Below are 24,125 nucleotides of genomic sequence, written 5' to 3'. Positions count from 1 at the left end.
GGCTGCGCGTGCGCGACGGCGGGTTTAAAGCGGAGCTGGCCAGCTGGCGGGGCGGTTTCTCCGTGGTTGAGCCACGCGGGTGGTCCCACTGCGTCAACCCCTACAGCCCCGACGTTCTCGGGCCAGGCTGAGCGTAAATCGAGGCCCGCACACCGTTGTCCAAACATTTGAAAAGTGTAAGTCAAGCTTCCCAAGTGCACCGCAGAGTGCGGTCTGTCCTGCGGGGCTGTCGGGTCCCGGCGTGGAAGGAGCTCCTGCCCTGTCCGCGCCGGGTCAGCTCCGAGGACGGCCCAGCAAGTTGGCTGGAGGTTTGGAGCAGGGAATCGGGGTCTGGGTACTGAGTGTGCCCCGAATGCCGTCCGGCCCCGCTGGGCAGCCCTTTCCCCAGGCCTCGCACACTGGAGGCGGGTGGCCGCGCCCTTCCCCTCGGGACTCAGGCAGGTGGCCTCAGCGCCCCCTCCTGGGACCACACCGCCCTGGGGGCCCTCTCGGGCACCCCCAACCCCCGTCCAGTCCTCCACCCGTCTTCCCCAACCCAGGAGCCTCTCGGACGGAGGGGCCTTAGAGCTGCCGCCTGCGTCTCCGCCCTCAGGAACCTGCCATCCAAGCTCCGAAGTCCACCTCAACGTGGGCTTCAGGGGCCACTGACCCCCAGACCTCCCTCCCTCTCTCACTTCTGCTGCCCGCTGCTCCTCAGTGGCAGGGGTCCCACCCCACCTCTCCCGCACCACCCCGGGGACCTCCTCAGAGTAGCCACCAGTCTTATCCAGCTCTGTGGTCAGCACTGTGGAAAACACCGCCAGGCCAGACCCAGGTGTGCCCCAGGGCTGCCCAGAGATGGGGCAGTTGTAGCCAGACACGTGGCTCCCGTGGTAACTGGGTGTGGGGGCTCGCCCCTGAGCCCTGTGCTGCTTTATGCAGAAGCTCCCCAAGAACCAGGGCTTGGGACTCACTAGAGTGCCCCCTCTGCTGGGGCCAGGGGGTGGGGGAAGGCCCCCGAGCGCCCTCACTGCTCCTGGAGGAAGATGGAGGCGCTCCCTGACCCCACAGGCGCAGCCAGCGCCCTGGTCCAGCGTGCTGCCCCGCCGTGCTCAGGGCTCACGTGCCAGCGCACACACGTCCTTTAACAGTTGGGTAGATGACCTAAGGTGACAAACATCTTCACCCTTCCCTGGATTTTAAAATAAACCAGACTCCTCAGCAACTGCTGCTTCCAGAAACAAAAATAAGTGTCTCTGGGGCCGAAGGTGGGGCCAGAGTGCTGGTGGGGGGACCCCATGCCAGTAGCTTTCAGTGGGTGGGAGATGGTGACCAGTGGAGAACGCACACACAGCACCCCTGCCCAGGGAAGACCCCTAGAGCCGGGGGACACCCACCTTGGCCCTGGGGCCTGGGGGCGGGGTGGATTGGTCCCACCTGGCTCCGGATAGGGCTGCCTGCTGACTTCCTGCACCTGTCGGAGCCAGCTGTCCCTGCCGAATCCCATATTCTCCTGGGAGCCAGGCTCCAAGGCTATCTTTAGTGCTGTCCTCAGACCCTAGCCGGCCCCAGGAACCCTCCCCAGGGGCTCTGCCGCCCTTCTGGCCTTGCCCTTGTCAGGGGCCTTCTGAGCACAGATCCCATACGCCGCGCCCTCTCAGTGTGGCACCCCCCATGCCTGTAGTCCAGCCAGCCAGCTCCCTCCAGGTGTCAGCCAGACCCCACCCAGCTGTGAGCAGTGGTGTCCCCATGCTAGGTGCAGCCCAGGTCTCCCTCAGTCACGTGTTCTCCCTCTGGTGGTCCTCTAGGCAGAGCGCCTGGAAGACCCAGGTCTTTCCAAGTGGACCATGTCTTCACACTCATTGCCTATTGTGCTACAGGCATTTGGAGTCGGCAGATGGTGAGCTGGCCCTGCAATCTCTGTGGCAGCACCTCAGGGGCGCCATGTGACTGAAGGTGTGTGCCCCCCCGGGGGCAGGACCCTGCCACAGCTGCACTCACAGGCACCTATCTTCCAGCTGTAGCAGGTGTGCCCCAAGGGAGCCCTATACAGCTATGGCAGCCCCCACCCAGGGCCAGGTCCCCTCCCCAGACCGCCCACGGGGCCTAGGCATCGTGGGAAGACCAGGCTGAGTGCTGTCCTGGGCCTGGCCCATCTGGGGGACCCTCCACCCTCTCCTGTGTGCAGACAAGTCGGCCCCAGCACCAGAGTTGGGGGCCCTGGGACTTCTCTGCCACCAAGGCAGGGAGGTGAGGCACACAGGACAAACTCGGGGAACGCTTGGTGACTGGCCAGCAGGGCCATTTACGGCAACTGCCAATCTGGGAAAGGCACCATTTTTTCTGGTCCCTGCAGCCGTCAGGCCCTTGGCTCACGTGCAGGTGGCCCTGGGGAGGCATAGAACCCAGGACAGAGGCTCCTGGGTGTGGGCTGGTGGGCAGGGAACTGGGAGGCTGGGGGCGCTGCTGGGCAGGGCAGAATGGGGGCATCTGAGTCACTGCTGACTGTCAAACCTCACTCTGCAGTTGTCTGGTCCCCTGGGTGCCCTGAGCCTGTCCTTGTAGGGAGTGACAGCCAGAGTCTGAGCTGTCCTGGGGGACTGGGCAGGAGCTTAAGACGGGCGACCTGGACAGGGAGGGCACACACCGTCCCGTCAGGCAGACCCGATATGGTGAGTGTGCAGCAGGCAGGCAGCTGGGGAGTGGGGCGCGTGTAAGTGTGCACACGTGCTGTCGTATGTGTCACAGGCATGAGGGTGTGTGCGCACAGCTGAGTCTGTGCTCGTGTGAAGGTGGATGTGTGCTGGGGGCTGGGGGAGACGCGGGCCCCATCGCTGCCCCAGGGACAGTCTGGCTGTAAGATGGAGGGTCCTGGCCACTCAGTCCATGCACCTGCTGACCACCTGTACAGTCCATTGGCTCCCTGGACACTCAGAGGCCCAGCAGGGAGAAGTTCAAGATGGGTGCTACATTGTCAGGGCCTCCTCAGGGTTCCCTGTGCTCAGCAAGCATCTGCAACTGCCCCAGCCTGGGGACCCAGGGCCCAAGTGTCATGGCCCACTCATCCTGTGCATTTAGTCTCCCCAAAAGCCTGGCTGCCCCCCAGGGAGGCCCCTAGCTGGACTGGGGGACCTACAGCCTTGGTGTTCTCATCCCAGGCCAGCAGGAAGACCAAGAAGAAGGAAGGTGGTGCCCTCCGGGCCCAGAGGGCATCATCCAACGTCTTTTCCAACTTCGAGCAGACACAGATCCAGGAGTTCAAGGAGGTAAGGCTTGGCTCTCATGCTGTAGCCCCTCCACCCAGAAGCTGCTGTCCGGGGGTCCCCGGGGCACCGTAATGTGTGAGCCTCGCTCCAGAGCCAGTAACTGGGTGCCAATCCCCACACGATGTGGCCAGGCCATCAGCCATGGTGCTGGGCTCTTCGCAGGCCTTCACGCTGATGGACCAGAACCGAGACGGTTTCATCGACAAGGAGGATTTGAAGGACACATACGCCTCCCTGGGTGGGTGCCAGGGCGGCACGTGGCCACAGGGGGCCTGCCGCCCCACAGGCTGAGGGGCCACACCAGCAGAAGCTCCCCTCTGCTTGGATCAGGGCTGGCAGAGAGCGGCAGCAGGGCCAGCCGAGGTGGGTGGCACAGCCCAAGCATAGGAGAGATACCGCCATCCAGGGGCCCAGGCACGAGCAAGAGGCAGAGACAGGTCCTGTCCCCAGCTCAGTGCAGCCTGTGTCCTGCCTTCCCCCACCTGCTCTGGGGACATGCTTTTCTCAGCATGTGGCCGTCCAGCCCCTGGAGCTGGGAGGACAGGCTGGTTTCTACCAGGGCCTTCTGGGCCCCCTTACACCCAGGTAAGCAGATCACAGCTCTGCCCCCTTCTCAGCAGCCCACCTCCCTGGGGCTCTGGGTTTGGGGTTCTGCACCCCACTGCACTGGGGCCAGGTGTCCTCCCACTGCTCGCCTCCCTCCCTCCAGTCTCCCCAACTTTGTTCTGGGGTCAGCTGGAGAACACTGGCCAGTGCTCCAACAAGGACAGGAGTGGGGAGTGGGGGTCACCCCTGCCCAGTGACCCCGTGTTGGTGACAGGCAAGACCAACGTCAAGGACGACGAGCTGGACGCCATGCTCAAGGAGGCCTCGGGGCCCATCAACTTCACCATGTTCCTGAACATGTTTGGGGAGAAGCTGAGTGGTGAGGCCTCAGGCTGTGCACCTACTTATTTCCTAACAATAAGCACAGATGTTTCACGTAAAAGTCCAGACGCTCAGACCTCTTGAGAAGCCCCAGGCCCCACATTGGCGGCCCCCCACCTCCCGTCTGCCCCTCACTCACTGAGCGCTCGGGGCCTGAGAATAGTACCCTGGGGGGCACTCAGGCTGAGGACACAGGGTGGAGGGGGCCCCGAACGGAGTGGCACTCCCTGCTCACGGCCTCTGTGGGCAGGTACGGACACCGAAGAGACCATCCTCAACGCTTTCAAGATGCTGGACCCCGAGGGCAAAGGCACCGTCAACAAGGACTAGTGAGTGTGGCACAGACACCGCCTTCCCATGGGTCTCGGGGACACCAGGCCGCCCCTCACCCCACCTCCCCGTGCCCCAAGACCCCGAGTCCCTCAGGGTAACCGAAGGCTGAACCTGTCCCACCCACTCAGACCACCTCTGGGTCTGGGGGCTCCTGGGCCCAGCACTGGGGACGGGCATATCTGGCGCCCCAGCACTTCCTCTGCACTCCCTCAGTGACCCTGTGGGTGTCAGGAAACCTCAGTTAGGGTGGTGCCCAGGGTCAGTTAGGGTCAGTCCTGACTGGGCTCCTCCCTCTGGGTCCTCAGCATCAAGCGGCTGCTGATGTCCCAGGCCGACAAGATGACTGCTGAAGAGGTTTGGCCCCTTGGCCCCCACCACCTGCTTCCCCCACGGCCCTCTGGGAAACCCATGCACGGCCCACAGGACACCAGGGGCTGCTGGAGGCTGTGCACTTGTGGGGGGACACCATGGTCTGGCCCCAGCCTCGCCTCACTCTGCAGTGTCCCCCCTCCCACTCCCCCAAGCACAGAACCAGACGGGAGCCAGGTGGAGTTCAGTGGCTGTAATTCACCCTGGGGACCCTTTGGCTTCCAACCCCAGCCTGGGCCTGAGCCCCCTGTACTGGCAGGTTGACCAGATGCTCCAGTTTGCAAACATCGATGCAGCAGGCAACCTGGACTACAAGGGGTTGAGCTATGTGCTCACTCACGGGGAGGAGAAGGAGGAGTAACCGCTCGGCCGCCTGCTGGGGCTGCAGCCCCATCAATAAACCTGAGTCCACACACCTGCCTGCGAGTGTCTGTGGGGGCATCTGCCATGGGGCCCTCCTCCTGTGTCCCCCTCCCAGCCCAGCCCGGCCCCACCTGCTGTCCCCACCCATCCCAGCGCCCAGGCTGGGGGTCTGGTCACTCAGCGACCGGAGGCTGAGAGAGGCTCTGGGCTGGGCTCCTTCACAGCTGTCAACTCCAGACTCAGCCGTGCTGGGTGCCCTCAGGATCCCCAGCCCGTCCAGTCCCCCTCTGCCTCTGCACCAGCCACCTTTGGTGTGGCCTGACCCCTGGGGCATCCTGTCAGATCAGTGTCAGCTTGTCCCCACAGCAGCTCCATCCCCAGGTGTTCCTGGGACCATCCTGCTGTGTCCGTGGCATCTGTGGGACACTGATATCCTGCTCAGGCACGGCCGTGGCTGGCACAGCAAGGTGATTAGAGCCTGTCTGCCCCACTGCCCTCCAACCCCCAGGCTGGCTTCTCCACACATGACTGCTCCCTCAGCCTCTGGACCAGGGCATTGCCTCCCAGCCACCTGCAGCACCTGCTGGGGCCGTGGGGGCCGAGGCGTGGCCTCAGGGGCTCTCTGCCAGGCAGGGCATGTGGTCTGCTGCTGCCGGGCAACCGTCCTGGATGGAAGTACTCGTGCCGGCCTCGGCCTGCAGGCGCCGGTACGGGGGATGGAAGAAGAGCACCAAGCAGCAGCTGAAGAGGACGCTCAGGCCGGCCATCAGCAGCATGGACACTGGGGAGACACAGTCAGTCTGCCCGAGGCTCACGCACAGCAGGCCGGTGCGGCCGCAGAGCCCCAGCTGACCCCACTAACCATGACCACAGGGCGACCCTGGAAACAGATCCCGTCCCAGGCTCCAAGGGAATGCTGAGACCCCGGTCACTGGCACCTCTCCGGTGGCATCCCCATACCCATCTCTCACTCCCTCTGTCTGTCTCTTTTTCTTTTCCTGATTATGTTTTATGACTCGCACATTGGGTTTATCGGTTGGGCTACTGTAAGGCTCTCACGGCTGCTTCCACCATGCTGAGCCCCAGGCCCTGCCCATTGCCCTCTGACCCCACCGTGGGTGCCCACCAAGGACAGCATGGAGGGGAGGCTGCCAGGGCTGGAGCCGGGTGGAGCCCAGACCCTGCGCTCTCGGGGGTCCCCATGGGCCAGGGCACTCACCTCTCCAGTCCAGTGGGTCCAGGCCATCCTGGCAGGTGGAGAAGGACGGCTGCGCTCGACGCACGGTCAGGGAGGTCAGCAGCAGCATGACGAGCATGCCCTCGGCCTGCCTGCACAGCCACCAGGCACTCAGTCCCGCCCCGGGCACTGCTTGCCACCCACAGTGCCAGTGGCCATTCTGAGGGCAGTGCACGGCTCTGGTAAGTGTGGGCCAGCGGCCCGCCCAGGCTTCATGTCGGCCCTTGCAGAGCACACAGGTCACCGCAGTGTGGCCTGGGCTGGGTGAGGGCAGGGTCAGTGGGTCCCCAGGGGAGTAGCGGGGGATGGACACTCACCCCAGCACGAAAACCAGGCCTGCGGCTGCGCCCTCCCCCACTGGGAAGGAGCTCTCGACTGCCAGCTCCATGGCAACGGGCGCCACCGAGAAGCCGAAGAACCCAAACAGTGAGCAGATGGCGGCCAGCGCAAGTGTCTGTCCCTGCAGCTGGGACACCTGGGCAGCGAGCCGCACAGGGGATGGCCGTCAGACATGCCGCTGCCCTGGACACCCAGCCCCGCCTGGCCTGCCCTGGCCCATCTCGGCTGAACCCAGGATCACCCAGCAGGCAGGGCCTGGGCCCGAGAGGGGTGGCATCTTCCAGCCAGGCTGCCAGCTGCCTGCCCCACTCCCATCCTGCAGGGTGGTCTCGGCTCCAGGGGATTCTCACCAGGGCAAAGGCCACGCAGACCACAGAGGTGAGACAGAAGCCGACCTTGAAGGCTTCAGTGAAATGCTTGGTCCGGTCCACGTACAGGCTGAGAACCAGTGCCCCCAGGATCCCAAATGCGATGAAGAGAGCCCCACAGAGGCCTGCAAATTCCTGGGGGAGGGGAGGAGGACAGGGGCACCCCGTCACCTGGGCACCGTGTCCCCAGGGACCCAGCAGGCTGTGCTCATCCTCAGGACGTATGCCATCACCAGGGAGCACACCGGGAGGTCACTGAGCGCGAGGCCCAGGAAGGACCACCCGGAAGGGGCACACAGCGCTGTTGGCTGTGTGCGGGGCGGGGGCACATACACCCCTGCAGGTGCCTCTTTCCTGTGTCACCCCCATCCCAGGACTCAACAGTTGCTAAGGGATGGGCCTGGTTGCCACAGACGCCCCTCAGTGCCCGAAGAAAACACAGCAGAGGGCACGGCCAGAGGTGGTGTGAGCAGAGCAAGGCCCTCCCCTGCGTCTCCACATGTCAGAGTGGACCCTTCGCTTGGTGGGGCAGTAGGAAAGACAGGGAAGCACCACACGAAGTCCCAGTATCCCTTGGCATGGCCACCACACCTCCACCTGCACAAGCCTGGCATTGCAGCAGTGCCTGTCATAGGAGGTCACCCTGTCCAGGTGTGGGGACCCAGGGCTAGGGCTTGTCATAGGCTGCTCCACGCCAGGCAGGCAGACGGCCTGTGGGGGACAGGCTCTCAAGACATGAGCTTCCTGGGCCCCCGGGCTGGGCCCGCACTCACGTTGGAGTAGCCGTACACACAGAGGACCTGCTCCAGAAGGGCCAAGAAACTGGAGAAGATGCCGACTCCGCCCCCAAAGCAGACTGCCAGGATGACGTAGGCCTTGTTTCTCACGAGCTGCAGGGGAAGGCCGCTCAGCCCAGGAGTCCAGCGTGAGCCCACCCTCCCAGCTTGCCCGGATCCCACAAAACCCACCAGCTTCAGACCATCCAGGAACTTCTCCGAGGTAGAGTGGGCAGCACCGGCGGAGGGTGGGGTGGGAGGCACGCTGTCCCAGAGGCATGTGGTGGCCAGCAGGCAGGCAAGGGCGGCAGGGATGATGTACGTGCCCAGCTGGTGAGACGGTGCGCACACTCGTGTGTGCAAGCACGCGTAGCCCCTCGCACACACACAGGCTCCCCATGCTTGCTGACCACCCCCTGTGCCTGGGCAGACACTGGTGAGCCCAGGGAGTGGTGGACCTGCCTTGCTCTACTGCATCTGGGACCCCAGCTTCCAAAATGTCGCCCAAGGATGACTCCACAGTGACAGCCGTAGCTGCAGCCCCAGACTCACCCAGGCAACTGCCAACTGGATCCCTCTTCTCCCACCGTGAGTGGCCCTCACAGTCACCACGGCACCCTCATCCCTCACCACACCGTAAACCCTGTGCCCGGGCCCCCCCGCCCTACCTGAGGAAGCCCTGGTTCTCTGCTGGACACTCTGACCACAGCCCTGGCTCCCTGAGTGGTTCTGGACCAGATTGTATCACTCTTCCTCTCACACACCCCCAGAATGTTCTTCACGCCAATACCACCCACTCCCCACCTGGGCTGACCGTTCCCCTTGCTCCGTGGCACACTGGCCTCTGGCTGCAGCCCGCACCCTCATTGTGTCCACTCAAGACCTTTGGCCTCCCCACAAATACCTACCACATCGCAGGCTCTGCCCCAGCAAGCAAACCACCACCATCTTGGTGCCTAGACCCACACCTGAGACCAAGAAGGTGCCCAGTACTGGCAAACTCGGAGAAGTCCACGTACACATGTGTACTCACCCTGTCGCCACAAGGAGGGGCAGGGTCTCACACACACACACACACACACACGCACACGGGTGTGGACACACTCCTGCATGCTCAAGCCCACCAGGCACATACACACACCACAAAAACATATGTGTACATACACACCACACATCACATACACGCACACATACCACACACATGCACACACCACACACGTGTGTGCACAAATGTACACATGAGTATGCACAAATGCACATGTGTGTGCACACACCAACGCACGTACACGTGTACACACCACACGTGCATGCACACCACACGAGTGCACACACATGAACACACTACACATGCACACATGTGTGTGCGCACAGCACATGTACAAATACACCACACACATACACACATGCACACACACCACACAAACATGCATGTGCATGCACTATGCACCATGGACAAATGTGCACACACACCACACACATGCACACTTTCTACACGTTCCCGTGCATACCACATACATAGGCACATATACATGTCTGCACATACCCCAGACATCATACGCACTGTATGTGTGTGGATACACCAGACATCATACGCACTGTCTGGTGTGGATACACCAGACATCATACGCACTGTATGCACACCACACACATGCATGCACACCATATACACACATGTGCACACAAACACCACATGCATCACACACGCACACACCACAGACACACATGCTCACGCTGGGGCACCCCATGCGCTCGCTTACCATAAGTAAGATGCCCTGCTCCTTCTTCACCAGGGCAGGCGACAGCACGTTGGCCACCAGGATGCCCAGGGGGTTTGCTGCATGGATGAACGGGGACACGTCAGCCCCGCCATGGCCATGTCTGGGCCCCCGCCACAGGCGGAGCCCTCCGCCCTCCAACAGTGCAGAGGCCCCAGATGCTTGCACTAAGCTGGAGGCGACTGCCCACCTCAGCCCCAACTCACACATGGTGCCGATCATGTTGGCCGTGGCTCGCTGGTGCTCAGGGAACCACACAGCGGCCAGCTTGGCAGGAGAGAAGACGACCAAGGTCTGGGCCAGAGCGCAGAGGCTCTGCCCGCCCATGAGGAAGGCAAATGGGGCCTGGGTCCCGAAAGCCGTGCTCGGCAGGGCACGCAGCACACTCCCGGCAAAGTTCAGCCATGCGCCTAGGACGGTCTGCAGGGACAAGGTGAGGGGCACAGCCCAGCCAGCCTGCACCCCCTCCTGGCACCGAAACCCACCCTGCACTGAGATGGCTCTGCCTGGAGACCCTGGTCTGGGATGAGGCGCTAGCTCTTGAGCCCACACTCGGGTCCCCCCTGTCCCAGAGCAGGCCCTTGTGTGGGGTCTAACTCACCGCCCAGCGGAGCCCGATGGAGTCCAGAAACCAGATGGCCACCACACCGGACGGTATGGACACCACAAAGAAGACCAGCGAGAGCCAGTTGATCTGCTCGATGGACAGGAGGAAGTGCTGGGCAATTGTATCGGCCACGGGTGCAAAGCTGAGCCATAGCTGTGGGACACATGCTGGTATCAACTCAGGGTGGGCACCATGGACCCCACAGCCGCCTGCTGTCCTGGGCTTGGGCAGCTGGCCAGAGAAGGAGAAAGTGCCTGCAGTCCCATAATAATAAAGGCCAAGTCTTCCCCTGGCCACCCTTGAGGGAGGTCGCCAGGTGGGGGTCAGACAGCATACCCGAGCCGTGGACCTGCGACATCCATGCAAGTGTGGACCTGGGGGCAGCCAGGTGGAGAGCCACCCAGAGCTTACAAGGCCACCAGCCCCACCAGCCCTGAGCCTCCAAGGTAAAGGCCCCAAGGGCTGTCAGTGGGACATGTGCTGTGTGGCAGGTGGGTGTGAAGGGGTCTAGAGCAGGAGGACAGCACTGGAGCCTGGGGAGGTAGGAAATGGTGGGGAGGAGGGGAGCCAGTGGCTCTGGCCCCAAGTTGCAAGGATGGGCCAGGCAGAGGGTGTGTCTGAGGAGACAGCAGTGTCTGTGCTGGGTGGCCAAGAGGCTCAGAGGAGTGGGTGGGAAGGGGTGGTTGGCGAGGGGGAGGGGCAGAAGCGGGCCCCAGAGGCACCTCCAGCCTGTCTGTGAAGTCCGTGATTTGACTCCCAAGCAGAAACACCTGGATTGTGTGCTGGCCTTGCCCGAGTCCAGCCGACATCCCAATGGGAGACCCAGGTGTTTGGGAGGTGAGACCCCCACCCCCAACCCCCACCTTCCCACCCCGAAGTGGAAGACATTCTCAAGCCATAGGCAATATTAACTGCTAGGACTCAGCTTGCAGACCTCCAGCAAACAGGAGTGCGGCCAGGTCAGTGGGGGAAGGCTTCCTGGAGGAAGTGGGATACCATCTGATCCCTGAAGGGTGGGTGGGTGGGTGGGGAACAGGAGGGGCTGGCCCAGGCTTGCTGCAGGAGGGGGGAGGGAGGTGGGCCAGGCAAGGACCAAAGCTGAGGGTGTCACAAATCAAAGTTCACGATCACTCCAAGTGTGAGAGGACCCAGGAATGCAGGAGCTTGCTCAGGCCATGCCCTCCGTGGTGGAGGCAACAAGATCCAGGCTTCCTGACTCAGAGGTCTGACCACAAACCCTCCCATGACCATAAGCTCTGACACAGCTGTTGTTTCTTCCTTTTTTAAAGGGCAGAGCAGGGCACAGGTCTCCAGGCTCAGAAAGAGCCCCATGCAGGCCTAGCTGCTTCCTGCCAGCTATGTCCAACACACAGACTGTGGTGTCTGCTTCCCAGCGTGCCCTGCGGGAAGCCAGCCTTCACTGGCCTCACCCATCCTTCCCAAAGCGTGTGGCCTGCAGAGCAGAGATGGTTCTAAACCATGCAAGGCAACATGGGGATGACAGTCTGTACCCACTACACAAGAATTCCCTTTGACATGCTCCCAGCCTTGCCAGGGGCCATGTCCTTTTGGGCATGTTAGCAGCTGCCCCACATGTTGGCTCTGGCCCAGACCTCTGGGCTGTCTCTTTGGGCCACTTGGGGGTCACCCCAGACCTCACTTCAAGCACTGCTCCATCTCATGTTGCCCTCTCAGAACCTGGGAGTCCTGGTCACTCGGCTACAGACGAGTCAGCGAAGAGCCAAGTGGACTTGGCCAGGGCAAGCTTGGTGGCCAGTGCTGGGCGCACGACAGTGCTGGGTGACACTGCTTGCTCCACGATGACTTGTGCATAAAAGGGGAGTGCAGCAGGACACGGCCCCCGTGTCCACGAACCTTCCCAAGGCACTTATGATGCCCTTCCACTCAGACTCATTGAAATAGTTCCAGGGGCCAAGGGAGACCCTGTCTGCACCCTCAGACCGCTTCACTCAAAGCCAGTTCTGGCTTCCCAGCGTCTAGACACAGAGACCCGGGGGCCAGGCCGCAGTCGTGAGCCCCGCAGAGAAAAGAGGTTTCTGAAGTTGGAGCCGACCCCAGGCCCTGTCTGCATCCTCAGGCCGCTTCACTCAAAGCCGGTTCTGGCTTCCCAGCGTCTAGACACAGAGACCCAGGGGCCAGGCCGCAGTCGTGAGCCCCGCAGAGAAAAGAGGTTTCTGAAGTTGGAGCCGACCCCAGGCCCTGTCTGCATCCTCAGGCCGCTTCACTCAAAGCCAGTTCTGGCTTCCCAGCGTCTAGACACAGAGACCCAGGGGCCAGGCCGCAGTCGTGAGCCCCGCAGAGAAAAGAGGTTTCTGAAGTTGGAGCCGACCCCAGGCCCTGTCTGCATCCTCAGGCCGCTTCACTCAAAGACAGTTCTGGCTTCCCAGCGTCTAGACACAGAGACCCGGGGGCCAGGCCACAGTCGTGAGCCCCGCAGAGAAAAGAGGTTTCTGAAGTTGGAGCCGACCCCAGGCCCTGTCCCAGCATAGGCCTGGCTCTCCACATCCAGTCCCGCAGGGAAAGGAGGAAAACAGAATGTATGGAGTGACGACCAAGAGTGGCTGCTGCCAGAGGACCACCCAGGCGGTATCTGGACCACCCGCGCCTGCCAGCCCATCCCTGCTTCCTGACAGTCCCTGGCCCCACGATGGCACCTCCCCCAGCTGTGGGTCCTGCTGCCAGCTGCAGCTTTGCATTCGTGACTACATGGCAGCCAAAGGCTGCCAGACCAGTCCTGGGTTCCGTGGGAGGTAAGTGATCGCATACAGGCTCCTTCAGGCACACTGTGGAGGTGGCACCACCAGGGAGGGGAGGCATGTGGTGGCCCACTGGAGCCCTGTGGGGCAGTTCTGCAGCCTGGCTCATGGCAGGTGACCAGGCGAGCATCAGGGATGGAAAGGGTGACTCCAAGACCCTGAAGGGTTCAGGACAGGCGTCCCCAACACCTGTCACTGTGGCATGTGAGTTATTTTGAGCTGAAGGCAATCAAGGCCCTATGAGCTCACGAGAAACTTGTACTTCTCCCTTAATGAATTTAAATTGAGGCCTTGCTCACCATAAGAGTTATCACCAGAAATAACTTTATGTCCTATCTATAGGGTAGGACAGACTTCTCATCACTGGACATCTGCTCTTGAGAACAACCTTTCTGCCTTGAGAAGCCCCAGGCGCCTTACCTCACCCTTAGCTCAGAAAGTCATCTGTATCTCACCTTGTCTGTCTGTCTGACTCTCCTGTATGTGGGCATCCCTATGTACATATGTACACATGTAATTACATTTAGTTACTTGATCTTGTTACTCTGTCTGATGTTGGTTTCATTATTAGGCCAATGGGAAGGACCTAGGACAGAGGAAAGAGTCCCTCCCGCTACCCCTCCCCAAGTGCCCGTCCAAGAGACATGGGGGTGGCACAACCGGGGTTGGGGGGTTCACTCACTGAGCCCACCCGTGTGTGGCAGGCTGTGGGAAGAGGAGCACAGCCAACAGGGCACTCACGGGGAGGTCTGGGGAGAAAGAGGTTGGGGGCAGCCCAAGTAGCTGGCAGACTGGATTCTCACTGGCTGGTCCCCTGGTCCCAGGGCTGTGATGAACATGGCTGAGTCCCTGCCAGCAGTGGAGACAGTTCTAGAACAGGTCACGGGGTCACTGTGGACCCCAGCTGGGGAGCTATGGAGGAGCGAGTGGGTAGGGAAGGCCTCCTTGAGGCACCTCAGAAACCCTGGAGGGCGCCCTGGGCCCAGGTAAGCACCAGGAGAGCCGGCCCCGGGGATCGGGGTGGGCGCTGGAAAGGGAGGGCGGGAGCCAGGTCCTGGAGGCCTGTCCCAGGTGTCGGGTTTGGCAAAGGCACTGGGAGGACCAGACTGCTCAGTGCTCCTGTTCTGTCGTGTTTCAGGAGAGGGATCCCTTCCAACCACCTTGGGTCACAGGACCTCCTCAGCAGCTAGGGGACACCAGCCCCTTTGCTCCCCGCCAGCCACAGGCGGAAGGGGCTCCCGTCCCGGTGCCTCCACACAGGCGAGGTTGCAGTACTTGCCATGCTGAGGTCGCCGACTCCCCCACCCCTGACGACCCACTGTCCCGGAGCAGACGCCTGCCCTGGGTGCACCTGGGCAGCGGAGGGGGCGTTCCGGGGCTCCGCGCTGGGGCCCGGCCCGCGCCCAGCCCCAGGAGCCCGGTCCCCTACCGTGGCATTGGAGCAGCTAAGCAAGCTGAGCACCAGCAGGAAGACCCAGCGGCGCGCGTAGGCACGGTAGCCAAGCATCGTGCCCAGGGCCGGGGTCTCAGCGGCCCTGGGCAGGTCCCCCGTCGTCCCCGCCATCGCTTGCCGTGCGCCGGCTGCGGGCTCAAGGCAGCTGTGCGTGGGCCGGGGACGCCCCGGAGGTGGGGCCGGGCGCGCGGGGCGGGCACTCCGGGTCACTCCCCGCCGCAAGGGACGAGATGTCACCGCACCTCCCGGTGGGAAAGGGACCAGTGGTGAAGTTAGACCCTGCGCCGTCGGCCAGGATGGAAGTGTGTGCCATCAAAAACCGGGACAGAGTTCCCTGCAGAGCAAGCCCGGCCGGGCCTCTGTGTGGTCCCTGCAGTGGACACGCCCACATTGCTGGGGGGCAGGAGAGGGCTCCGCGAAGTCACTCTGCCCAGTAGGGAAGCAGGAACTAGGGGGCAGGGGTGGTGCTGGCGGGGGAGGAAGGTGGAGGCCCGGCCATCCGGTCCTTCTGCCCAGGGAAAGGGCGGTGCCAGAGCGCTGAAGCTTGGGCCGGCCGGGGCAGGCGGCCTCCCCCACCAGCTGGTGACCTGCAACTTACAGTTGAGAAAACAGCTGCGGCAGAGGACGGACCGGACAGGGCTTCTGTTGAAGCTGGGCAGAGCGCGGGCTGGAAGGGAGGGAGGGGTATCAGTTTGTCAGTCTTCCACAAGAACACCCCTGTGGGAGGGCAGTCTCCTCTCCAGCTTCCTCCCCACCCCGCAGTCTAACTCCGACATCTCTCTCCCTGCTGCCCAGGGTAACCCTTCCTGACCCCTCCTGTGGTGCCTTGTGCTCTGGTTCCTGTCCACCTCTGACTCTCCTGCTGGGCTGCTGGAGTCCTCCTCCCCCATCCCTGGGGCTCTTAGGGGGAGCACACAGCGCCACAAAGGTCACAGGATCTATGGCATCTGTGTACACCAACACCTGGCCTGTGTGAACCAAAATTAAAGACACCAGTTATAGCTTCTTCAGAGAAAATGAAGTACTAAGGGATAAAGTTAACAAAATGTACACAGAACTTTTATGCTAAAAATTTCACAACGAAAACCTGAAAAATGGAGAGACATACCATGTTCATTGATTAGAAGATTCAATGTAGTCAAGATGACAGTTCTCCCCAGATCTACAGGTCTAATACAATTCCTAACCAAAGGTTATTGTAGGCATAGACTGGGAGAAAATATTTAGAAACCAACAAAGGACTGGTATCGAGAATATATAAAGAGTCCTGAAGACTCAACAGTAAAACAACAAAAACAAAAAAGTCCACTTATAAAATGGGCAAAAGACATGAAGAGACACTTCACTGAAGAGGATATACAGATGGCAAATAATGCAGATGGCTAACATCATTAGCCATTAGGAAAACGCAAATTAAAACCACAAACAGATATCAGTACATGCCTTTTAGTACGGCTTAAAAACAGACAAAGAAAAACAATGACATTCCATGCTGGCAAGGCTGTGGGGAACTCAGTCACTCCCACTTTGCTGATAAGACTGTGACTGCTACAGCCACTATGGAAAACAGGTTGGCAATTTCTTACAGGGCTAGCATGCAGTTCTCACATGACCCAGTAAGTGCACTCCTGTACGTTTATCCCAGAGAAATGAAAACATGTTCACACAGAAATCTGTGCGCTAACATCCATAGTAGCCTCATTTGCGATAGCCCCAAACTGAAAACTGCCCAGTTCTTTCCGTGGGTGATGGTCAAGTAAGTGCCTCCACACGACAGAGGGGTGCTGGGTAAAGGGGCTGTCATACATGCAGCCACCCCGGCAAATCTCAGGATACTTATGCCCAATGGGGAGAAAAGCCAAGCTCAAAAGGTTGCAAACTGTATGACTCCATTTGTATAACATGTTTTTAAAGATAAAATTTTACAAGTGGAAAAGAGACGAATGGTTTGGGGATTGGGACAGTGGGAGGGAAGTGGTTATATAATGACAACAGAAGGGTCCTTGTGGTGACAGACATGTTCTGTACTTGCCAGTGGTAGTGGCTACACAGCTGTGCACGTGACACAATCCTGTGACACTAAGTAAACACACATTTGAGTGTGAGTGAAGCAAGAACTCTGAAGGAGGTCGCAGGCTGTAGCAACGTGAGTGTTGTGGCTGGACAGTGTACATGTGTGTTTTGCTAGATGGTATCATTGGGGGAAACTGCACAAGGAAACAACTGCATTTGAATCTGTGATTATCTCAAACTAAGGAGTTTAATTTTTAAAACTCACATACTGTGGAAAGGACAGTCATTCAGAAACAAAGACTTTTTCCACTGTCACATTTTTAATGGAACAGTTTTATGTAAATTCTGGATGAGTATCTTCAACGCAAGCATCCAAGCTGTTTCAGTTTTCAATCCAAGTGTAAGACCATCCCCAGAAGTGTCAGGTGGAGCCCAGAATCCATCTGCACACCTTTGGGACCAAACGTCGTGAAGGTATCTTTTAGCGATCACACAAAAGCCACCTACTCATACGTCTCGCTTTCCAAAATTATCTTTTGGATAATTTAAAATGTCATTCAACACACACAATCATGACTAGATCTGTATTTCAGTGTATCTCCTTTTCACCTAACCAAATATAGACTCCTGTCGGCATCCCAAAGGAGCATTAGTTGCAGCTTTTTCAGGCTCATGTGTCTTTCCCTAAACAGTATCTTCCTCAACATTAAGCAGCTGAGAGCAGTCCCTTTGCAAGATTGGAGCACAAGCTCTGCTGAGGTTGATGTTGGAAAGAAACCTCACCTTACATGGTGAGGCAGTCGCAGCCCCGCGCTGTACATTTTCATTTGGCTTTTATCAGCTCCTCTCAGGGAGTGTCTGCTGTGTGAGGACAAGCACCTGGTCCGTCCACACCCAGGTGCCTGCCAAAACATGGTTGTGGCTGAGAATAGAAGCGTGTGGGGCAGGTGACCTTGCTGCCTCCTGCCCCTCCAGGCACTCCCCACCGGCCTGCCCAGCAGGTTCTCCACGGGTGCCCCCGTGCACATCCTGGCCCGGAGCCTTTTGGGCCTGGCTCCGGAAGCACACCTGCCCTCCTGGCATCCATGCCTTCTCCTGTGCCTGCCAGTGCTGCTCCCCAGGGGTTGGGGCTGCTGAAAGCCCACAGACCCCGCCACTGCCCAAGGCAGGGGCCTGAGTGGGTGCATCATAGTCTGGACTCCTAGGCTCCTCCGAAAGGACAGTGTGACCCCCTCTTTGTTCTCATGGCAGGCAATCGGGATCGGCCACTGAAGGCAGCTGACGCATTTGCACTGGGACATAAGCCCCTTTCCCTGAGGCCCCGCTCTGCTCACTGGCCTGGCTGCACTTGGCCCCCAGCAGAGGGGGGGTCCCCCACCCCACCTGCTATGTCTCCCTCCATCATAGTCTGGGGAAGGCCAGCACATTGTGCTCACATACACCCCAAAGTTGTGGCAGCAAGCTGGGCCCCTCCCAAGGACTCTGTGGTCCCATCATATCTCCTTTGCTCAGACCTAGTCAGCATGTTAAAGAAGTGGAAAGAACTGGTTTTCTCATTTCAGTGTGTGTGAGAGACAGAGAGAGGGGCATGGGGTGAGGTAGCATCTAGTGTGTACGTCTGTGAGGGGGAGGGAGGGACAGGGGAGGGGTGGGCAGCTAGTTTGGTGTGTGTCCTGATGTTCACCTACTTTGCGTCTGCGTCTGGTGCAAGATGGGCATGGGTGTGTGTTCAGGGTGTGCCAGGTAGACCTACATGGCTGGTGGTATGCGTAGTGGGAGATGGGTCTCTATCTCTTGTGTATGTGTGGGTGAAATGGTTACTAATTTTTCTGTCTGAACGGGAAAGAATGGACATCTGATTGTTTGGTGTGTAGTGTGTGAAGGATGTCTACTTTGTGTGTGTTAAGTCAGGAACTGTGAAGGCTCTGAGATTTCACTCTCCTTACAAACTAGTGAGGTCGCCTACCACCGTCTCCATGTGTGCAAATGCAGGGTGCACGAGAGGTGGGCCAGAGGCAAAGAGTGTGAGTCACTGTCAGGTACAGCTCCCTGCCGCTCCAGTGTCCAGGGGCATCCAGGTGGCACCTGCTTGTGCAGAAGAAGGACCTGACATTAGGGAACTCTTTCTTATCTTAGACAGAGTACTTGTCTAAGATAAGCACCTGCCTTCAGAGAGAAACCTTCTCTTTACTCTGGAATGGAAGCATCTTCTCCAGGCACGGGCACGGTGGGTCTTTTTCCTGTTTACCCTGGAATGGCTTTGAAATAAACATTCTAAATGTAGCTGTAAACACTGCTCTGAGGACCTCGCTGCACAGAATCAGAGACATGATGTGTCCATGGGGCACCGCTTCCCAATGGGATCCAGGTTTTAAAAATATTTCGAGATGGGTATCTAACTCTTTGTGTGTGAATATGGCATGATGAATATTTTAGTATGATATCCTGAGGTAGAAAGTGTGTGTGTGTGTGTGTGTGTGTGTGTCTGTGTGTGATGTGTGTCTGTGTGTGATGTGTGTGTGTGTGCGGAGTGTGTGTGATGTGTGTGTGATGTGTGTGTGATGTGTGATGTGCGTGTGACGTGTCTCTGTGTCTGTGTGTGTGTGTGTGTGTGTGTGATACGTGTGTGTGTGAGATGTGTCTATTTATATAAAGTGTGAGGGTGTCTAACTTTTTTCTCTATATGATTGAAATTAGTATCTCTTTTTTTGTCTATTGTGTGGCATGAAATTTTGTGTAGGGTATGAGATAGGTACCAAATTTTTGTTATGTATTGGAAATGGGTGTCTTTTTGTGTGTGTAGAGTAATGTGTTTCCATTTGTGTGTGTGCTGTAAGTTGAATATCTCGTATATGGTATGAATATTTTGTATATGGTATGAAATAGACAGCTAATTTTTTTAGTATGTATGGTAGGAGAGGCTATCTAAGTTTTTCATTTTTGTGTTTTTGAGATAAGTATCTAACTGTTGTCTGTATAGCATAAGGTATTTATGTATACCTGTGTGTGTATTTATGATGTAAGTTAGTTAACTATTTTTATGTTTTCCCATAGGGATGATCACATAGCACTTTTACTTTTTATCAATTCTAAATTAATTGATCAGTTCTAAATTACTTTCCATCTGTGTGTGTCTTTCAATCGGAAGTGAGGTGAGTCTCTTGTATGCAACATATGTCAGGGTTTTGCTTTCTAGATAAGAAACTTAGTAGATAACTTAGTAGTTTCTTTGTAATTCTCTCTCTCTCTCTCTTTTTTTTTTTTAATTGTATTGGGGAATATTGGGGGCCAGTGTGTTTTTCCAGGCCCATCACTTCCAAGTCATTGTCCTTCAATCTATTTGTGGAGGGCGCAGCTCAGCTCCAGGTCCAGTTGCCGTTTTCAATCTTTAGTTGCAGGGGGCACATCCCACCATCCCATGTGGGAATTGAACTGGCAACCTTGTCGTTTAGAGCTCGTGCTCTAACCAACTGAGTCATCTGGCTGCCCCTCCAGAAGCTCAGCAGCAGCTTGTTGTCTTGAATCTAGTTGTCTTGAGTCCAGTTATGGAGGGCACAGCTCACTGGCCCATGTGGGAATTGAACCAGCAACCCTGTTGTTCAGAGCTCGCGCTCTAACCAACTGAGCCATCCGGCCACCCTATAATTCTCTTTTTTAATTAACAGCTTCGTTGAGATATAATACTGTGAGGACAGAGCCAGGAGAGCAGTTTCCAGGCTCTCAGCCTCACGTGGAAAAGTGCTGGCTCAGGTAGTAAATGGCCATCAACTGTGATTGGATGGCCATCAGCTGTGGCTAGTTGGCCGTCAACTGTAACCAGTGAGCCATTGGCCACTAATATAACTGCCGTGGCTACAATAGCAGAAAATGGGGGCTGGCAAGAAGATGGTGGCTGAGCTAGCAAGCGCGGATTGCAGAGAGGCGTGGAGTATAGTGGTATGACTCCTCTATCTATGGCTCCGTGGGTGTTCCTTTTTGGCCTCACCATGTCCTGCGTTCTTATGTGGGGAGCGGGACGAGAGACCCTGCATGACACCCTGCATGACGTATGGCGCAGCGAGCAGGGTACGGTGCCGGCCAAAGCTCTCCGAAGGGCGGTGGAGCAGTTTGTGAGGATGAACTCAGTCTCAGGAAGACCAGGAGGAGTAGCTACCGGAGAGCTGGACCCCTGTGGAGGGGTGGGAAGATGTGGATGGTTCGAAGGTTGTTGCGGCCCTGTGGGCTGGGAAGTGCTTGCTGAGGCCCTCACCCCCAGGTTGGGGAGGACTAGCAGCCCTAGCCCTGTGGAGAGGGCACACATTGTGAGGCTAACGCACAGCCCTGGCGAACGACTATGGACTATGGGGAATGGGCTCCACCCCTAATTTAATGGACCTCTTGACTGTTTGCTTGGGAACGTACCACCATGTAATGGAACTGGTGGATGTTTGCTTTCGTGTCTCGACCGGCTGCTGTTGAGACTATGTGAGAACCTTCGCTGTGTCCAGGAAGTCTGGCTGTGCCCAGAAAGACTGGCCATACCCTGAGAGGCCCTGGCTGTGTCTAGGCAATTGGGCTATGCCCAGAGAGAGTGGCGGTGTCCTGAGAGGCCTTGGCTGTGCCCAGGGAGACTGGTGGTACCCTAAGAAGCCCAGGAAGTCTGCCTGTGCCCAGAAAGCCTGGCTGCGTCCAGGATATTGCATTCACCTCCAGGTTCCTCGCACAGGGCCCCTCGCGGAAAACGCTTGTTGTGTAGATTGTGAGGTGAGACCCTGTAGGGGTGGAGTGTGGGGACAGAGCCAGCAGCGCAGTTTCCAGGCTCTCAGCCTCACATGGAAAGGTGCTGGCTCAGGCAGTAAATGGCCATCAACTGTGATTGGATGGCCATCAACTGTAGCTAATTGGCCATCAGCTGTAACCAGTGAGCCATTGGGCACTAATATTACTGCCGTGGCTACGCTAGCAGAAAATGGGGGCTAGCAAGGAGATGGTGGCTGAGCTAGTGAGAGCGGATTGCAGATAGCAAGTGAGGTTGGTGGGCAGAGAGAAGTGGACGGCAGGTTGCGGATAGTGTGGTTCCTGCTTCCTGTGTCCCCAACCAAGCCGCCAGCGAGACTATAGTGGTATGACTCCCCTATTTATGGCTCCGTGGGTGTTCCTTTTTGGCCTCACCATGTCCTGCATTCTTATGTGGGGAGCGGGAGCTGAGACCCCGCCTGACACCCGGCATGACAAATACTCATATCATACAATTCGCCCATCTAATGTGCACGATTCAAAAAATCTCAGTATGTTAACAAATATGTGACCCAGCACTACAATCCATTCTAAAACATTTCATCACCCAAAAAGAAACCTTGTACCCACTGCCTAATCCATAGTCAAAAAAATTTATGCTCAAGTTTTCTTTGAAGCATTTAGTAGTTTAAACTCTTACACTTAGGCCTTGGATACATTTGAGTTAGTTTTTGTACAGGTGTATGGCAAGAGTCCAATTTCATTCTATTGCATGTGAATATTCAGTTTTCCCAGCACCATTTGTTGAATAGACTTCTTTCTCCACTGAATAGTCTTAGTACCCTTCTTGAAAAACAATTGCTCATAAACGTGAGGGTTTATTTTGGACTCCCCGCTCTAATCCATCGATCTGTATGTCTATCCTTATACTACCGTCACATTATCTTGATTACTGTAGTTTGTAGTAATTTCTAAGATCAGAAAATGTGCGTCCTCCAACTTTGTTCTTCTTTATCAAGATTGTCTCAGCTACTCTGGGTCCCTTGAATTGCATACACATTTTAGGATCAGCTTGGAAATTTATGCAGAAAAACCAAACTGGGTTTTAACATGGATTGTGTTGAATTTGTTGATCAAATTGTGGAATATTATTTTAACAATATTGTCTGCAATCCATGAAGATGGATGTCTTTCCATTTACTTAGGTCCACTTTAATTTCTTTCAACAATGTTTTTCAGCTTTCAGAATCTCAGTATTGCACTCTTTTGTCACAGATATTTGCAGGGCTGGCTCCCTCTGTGCCCCTTCCGTTACCATCCACCCTAGTACTGTGACTGACTCTGGACAACCACTGTCTCCCCTACCCACAGCTTGTTTCCTACATGACACCATTTTTATGCTTCCCTCTGTTATTGCCCCCCCACACACACACACATTGTGGACCCCATGAGGACCCCATGTGGACCCCACAGTCACTGCTTACAGCTCCAGGGCGGGGCCTGAGCAAAGGTGGACACAGGGGCGAGTTGTGGGGGTCAGCCCTGCTGCCACTTGTCCGGAGCCTGAGGAAGGGCTCCTGTCTGTCCACGGGCCCCTCCCTAGTGCACGGAGGGTGCTCGGTGCTAGTTCCCAGGAAGACTGGAATGTAAGCACACCGTCTTCGCCGGAGGAAACCCTGGTCCAGGAGCATGGCTCAGCGCGAGGGGCCTGCATAGTTTGGGATCTGTAGGCCCCCGGCGGCGGACGCAGCGCCCACCCAGCCCCGCCTCCTCCAGGCCCGGCCCCCGAAAGATCCCGCCTCCGCCAGGCCCCGCCTCCGCCAGGCCCCGCCTCTGCTAAGGCCCCGACTCCACAATGCCCACTCTGGAGCTTGGCCATTCCCACCAACCCCTTGCGGGTCACACGCGCCCAGCCGGGTCCCTCCTCGGAGCCGGGACCCGACACTCCCGGCTGTCCCCACCCACACTCCCTGACCGTGTCCCCGCCCCAGGCCCCGCCCCAAGCTCCGCCCCTAGGACCCTCCTCTTTCCAGGTACCTTGGTCGGGTCCTGCCGAACGCGCCTGCGCCTTCTGACCACGCCCGGTCCCCGCCCCCGCTAGGCCCCGCCCCTGCCCAGCAGCGGGCTGGGAGCCGGGCCGCGCAACGCGCATGCTCCTAGCGCGGCGCCCCCGACTCGGCGCTCGGCTCCGCTCGGGCATTTCCGCCTCTTTGTTTTAAACTCCGGACGGGTTTTTTTCTCCTGCTCTTGGGGGGGACCCGGAGGGAGCAGCGCCCCCTCCCCCTCCCAGCGCTACCCCCGCGTGCGCCCCGCTCGTCCGCAGCCGAGACGGCAGGTCAGTGAGTCCGCGCCCCGCCCGGCCTGGCCCGCGGCGCCCGCTTCTCAGGCCGCGGCCTCGGCCCGTATCCGGGCCCGGGAGGCTCCGAACCTCGGCCCTTTCCCCTGCGACCCTCGTCGGCTTGGCCCGTGGAGCCCCGATCCCGCTCGGCAGGCCCCAGGAGGGCCGGGACCCTGGGACGGGCCACCGGGGAGGGCCGGGACCTCGGAACGGGTCACCAGGGAGGGCCGGACCCCATGACGGGTCACCGAGGAGGGAGCAGGGAGTACTGGACCCCAGGACTGGCCACCGGGGAGGCCCTGACCCGGGTACTCACCAGGCAGGGACCAGAAAGCGCCGGACCGTGAGGCAGGTCACCGAGGAGCGTCCCACCCTGGGGTGGGTCAGAGAGGAGGGTCCAAAACCAGTACAGGTCACCAAGGAGGACTGGGGCCCCAAGACTGGTCACTCTGAGTCCTGTCATTGAGGAGGGTCAGACCCCAGGACCCG

The 24,125-nt window shown here is 58.3% G+C and overlaps 3 protein-coding genes and 2 long non-coding RNA genes across 18 annotated transcripts in view; 4 read left to right on the top strand and 1 right to left on the bottom strand.

The window, feature by feature from the left end:
* Window positions 1-37: 37 nt before the first annotated feature.
* Window positions 38-5,287, top strand: MYL5 (myosin light chain 5). Of its 2 annotated transcripts, none has more exons than XM_033105258.1 (7): window positions 38-176; window positions 3,138-3,245; window positions 3,408-3,483; window positions 4,066-4,170; window positions 4,423-4,501; window positions 4,811-4,859; window positions 5,134-5,287. In XM_033105258.1, the coding sequence occupies exons 3-7, from the start codon at window positions 3,420-3,422 to the stop codon at window positions 5,233-5,235; spliced, it is 399 nt and encodes a 132-aa protein (XP_032961149.1). In that variant the 5' UTR covers window positions 38-176; window positions 3,138-3,245; window positions 3,408-3,419; the 3' UTR covers window positions 5,236-5,287. The 2 variants fall into 2 exon arrangements, with proteins under 2 accessions (XP_032961149.1, XP_032961148.1); XM_033105257.1 differs by lacking the exon at window positions 38-176 and adding an exon at window positions 2,506-2,651.
* SLC49A3 (solute carrier family 49 member 3) lies at window positions 5,288-24,125 on the bottom strand. 9 transcript variants are annotated; one of them, XM_033105249.1, is made up of 10 exons: window positions 14,546-14,727; window positions 10,334-10,492; window positions 9,939-10,152; window positions 9,715-9,791; window positions 8,150-8,287; window positions 7,955-8,071; window positions 7,164-7,316; window positions 6,792-6,949; window positions 6,457-6,566; window positions 5,293-6,018 (listed from the first exon to the last, which is right to left on the bottom strand). In XM_033105249.1, exons 1-10 carry the CDS (start codon window positions 14,678-14,680, stop codon window positions 5,849-5,851), a joined length of 1,431 nt encoding a protein of 476 aa, XP_032961140.1. In that variant the 5' UTR covers window positions 14,681-14,727; the 3' UTR covers window positions 5,293-5,848. The 9 variants fall into 9 exon arrangements, with proteins under 9 accessions (XP_032961135.1, XP_032961138.1, XP_032961144.1 ...); XM_033105247.1 differs by lacking the exon at window positions 14,546-14,727 and adding an exon at window positions 23,953-24,125 and having other exon boundaries at window positions 5,290-6,018; window positions 9,715-10,152; XM_033105248.1 differs by lacking the exon at window positions 14,546-14,727 and adding an exon at window positions 23,953-24,125 and having other exon boundaries at window positions 5,291-6,018; window positions 7,955-8,287.
* On the top strand, window positions 8,100-9,879 carry LOC117021892 (uncharacterized). The gene is made up of 3 exons (XR_004422957.1): window positions 8,100-8,180; window positions 8,349-8,545; window positions 9,748-9,879. It is a non-coding gene; the product is annotated as an uncharacterized LOC117021892 (long non-coding RNA).
* Window positions 10,040-12,410, top strand: LOC117021893 (uncharacterized). Of its 2 annotated transcripts, none has more exons than XR_004422959.1 (4): window positions 10,040-10,165; window positions 10,305-10,785; window positions 11,104-11,176; window positions 11,629-12,410. It is a non-coding gene; the product is annotated as an uncharacterized LOC117021893 (long non-coding RNA). The 2 variants fall into 2 exon arrangements; XR_004422958.1 differs by having other exon boundaries at window positions 11,101-11,176.
* PCGF3 (polycomb group ring finger 3) overlaps window positions 23,442-24,125 on the top strand; it is a 46,007-nt gene continuing 45,323 nt past the window's right edge. For all 4 annotated transcript variants that reach the window (XR_004422956.1, XM_033105254.1, XM_033105255.1 and 1 more), the window contains exon 1: window positions 23,442-23,633. The gene's annotated coding sequence lies outside the window, so the exon portion shown is untranslated. The remainder of the gene's footprint in view (window positions 23,634-24,125) is intronic.

The sequence above is a fragment of the Rhinolophus ferrumequinum genome, chromosome 5, assembly GCF_004115265.2.
Source record: "Rhinolophus ferrumequinum isolate MPI-CBG mRhiFer1 chromosome 5, mRhiFer1_v1.p, whole genome shotgun sequence".
In the NCBI taxonomy this organism is placed as follows: Eukaryota; Metazoa; Chordata; class Mammalia; order Chiroptera; family Rhinolophidae; genus Rhinolophus; species Rhinolophus ferrumequinum.
This window is presented reverse-complemented; position numbering and strand designations above follow the sequence as displayed.

Coding starts and splice junctions, on each gene's coding strand:
- MYL5 (XM_033105257.1), top strand. Junction 3,246..3,407: donor AGATCCAGGAGTTCAAGGAG/GTAAGGCTTGGC, acceptor GGCTCTTCGCAG/GCCTTCACGCTGATGGACCA. Junction 4,860..5,133: donor ACAAGATGACTGCTGAAGAG/GTTTGGCCCCTT, acceptor CTGTACTGGCAG/GTTGACCAGATGCTCCAGTT.
- SLC49A3 (XM_033105244.1), bottom strand. CDS start 24,099: ATGACAGGACTCAGAGTGACCAGTCTTGGGGCCCCAGTCCTCCTTGGT. Junction 10,493..23,952: donor CGCTTTCTGGTCCCTGCCTG/GTGAGTACCCGG, acceptor TGTGTCCCACAG/CTATGGCTCAGCTTTGCACC. Junction 6,567..6,791: donor GGCCTGGTTTTCGTGCTGGG/GTGAGTGTCCAT, acceptor GTGGCTGTGCAG/GCAGGCCGAGGGCATGCTCG.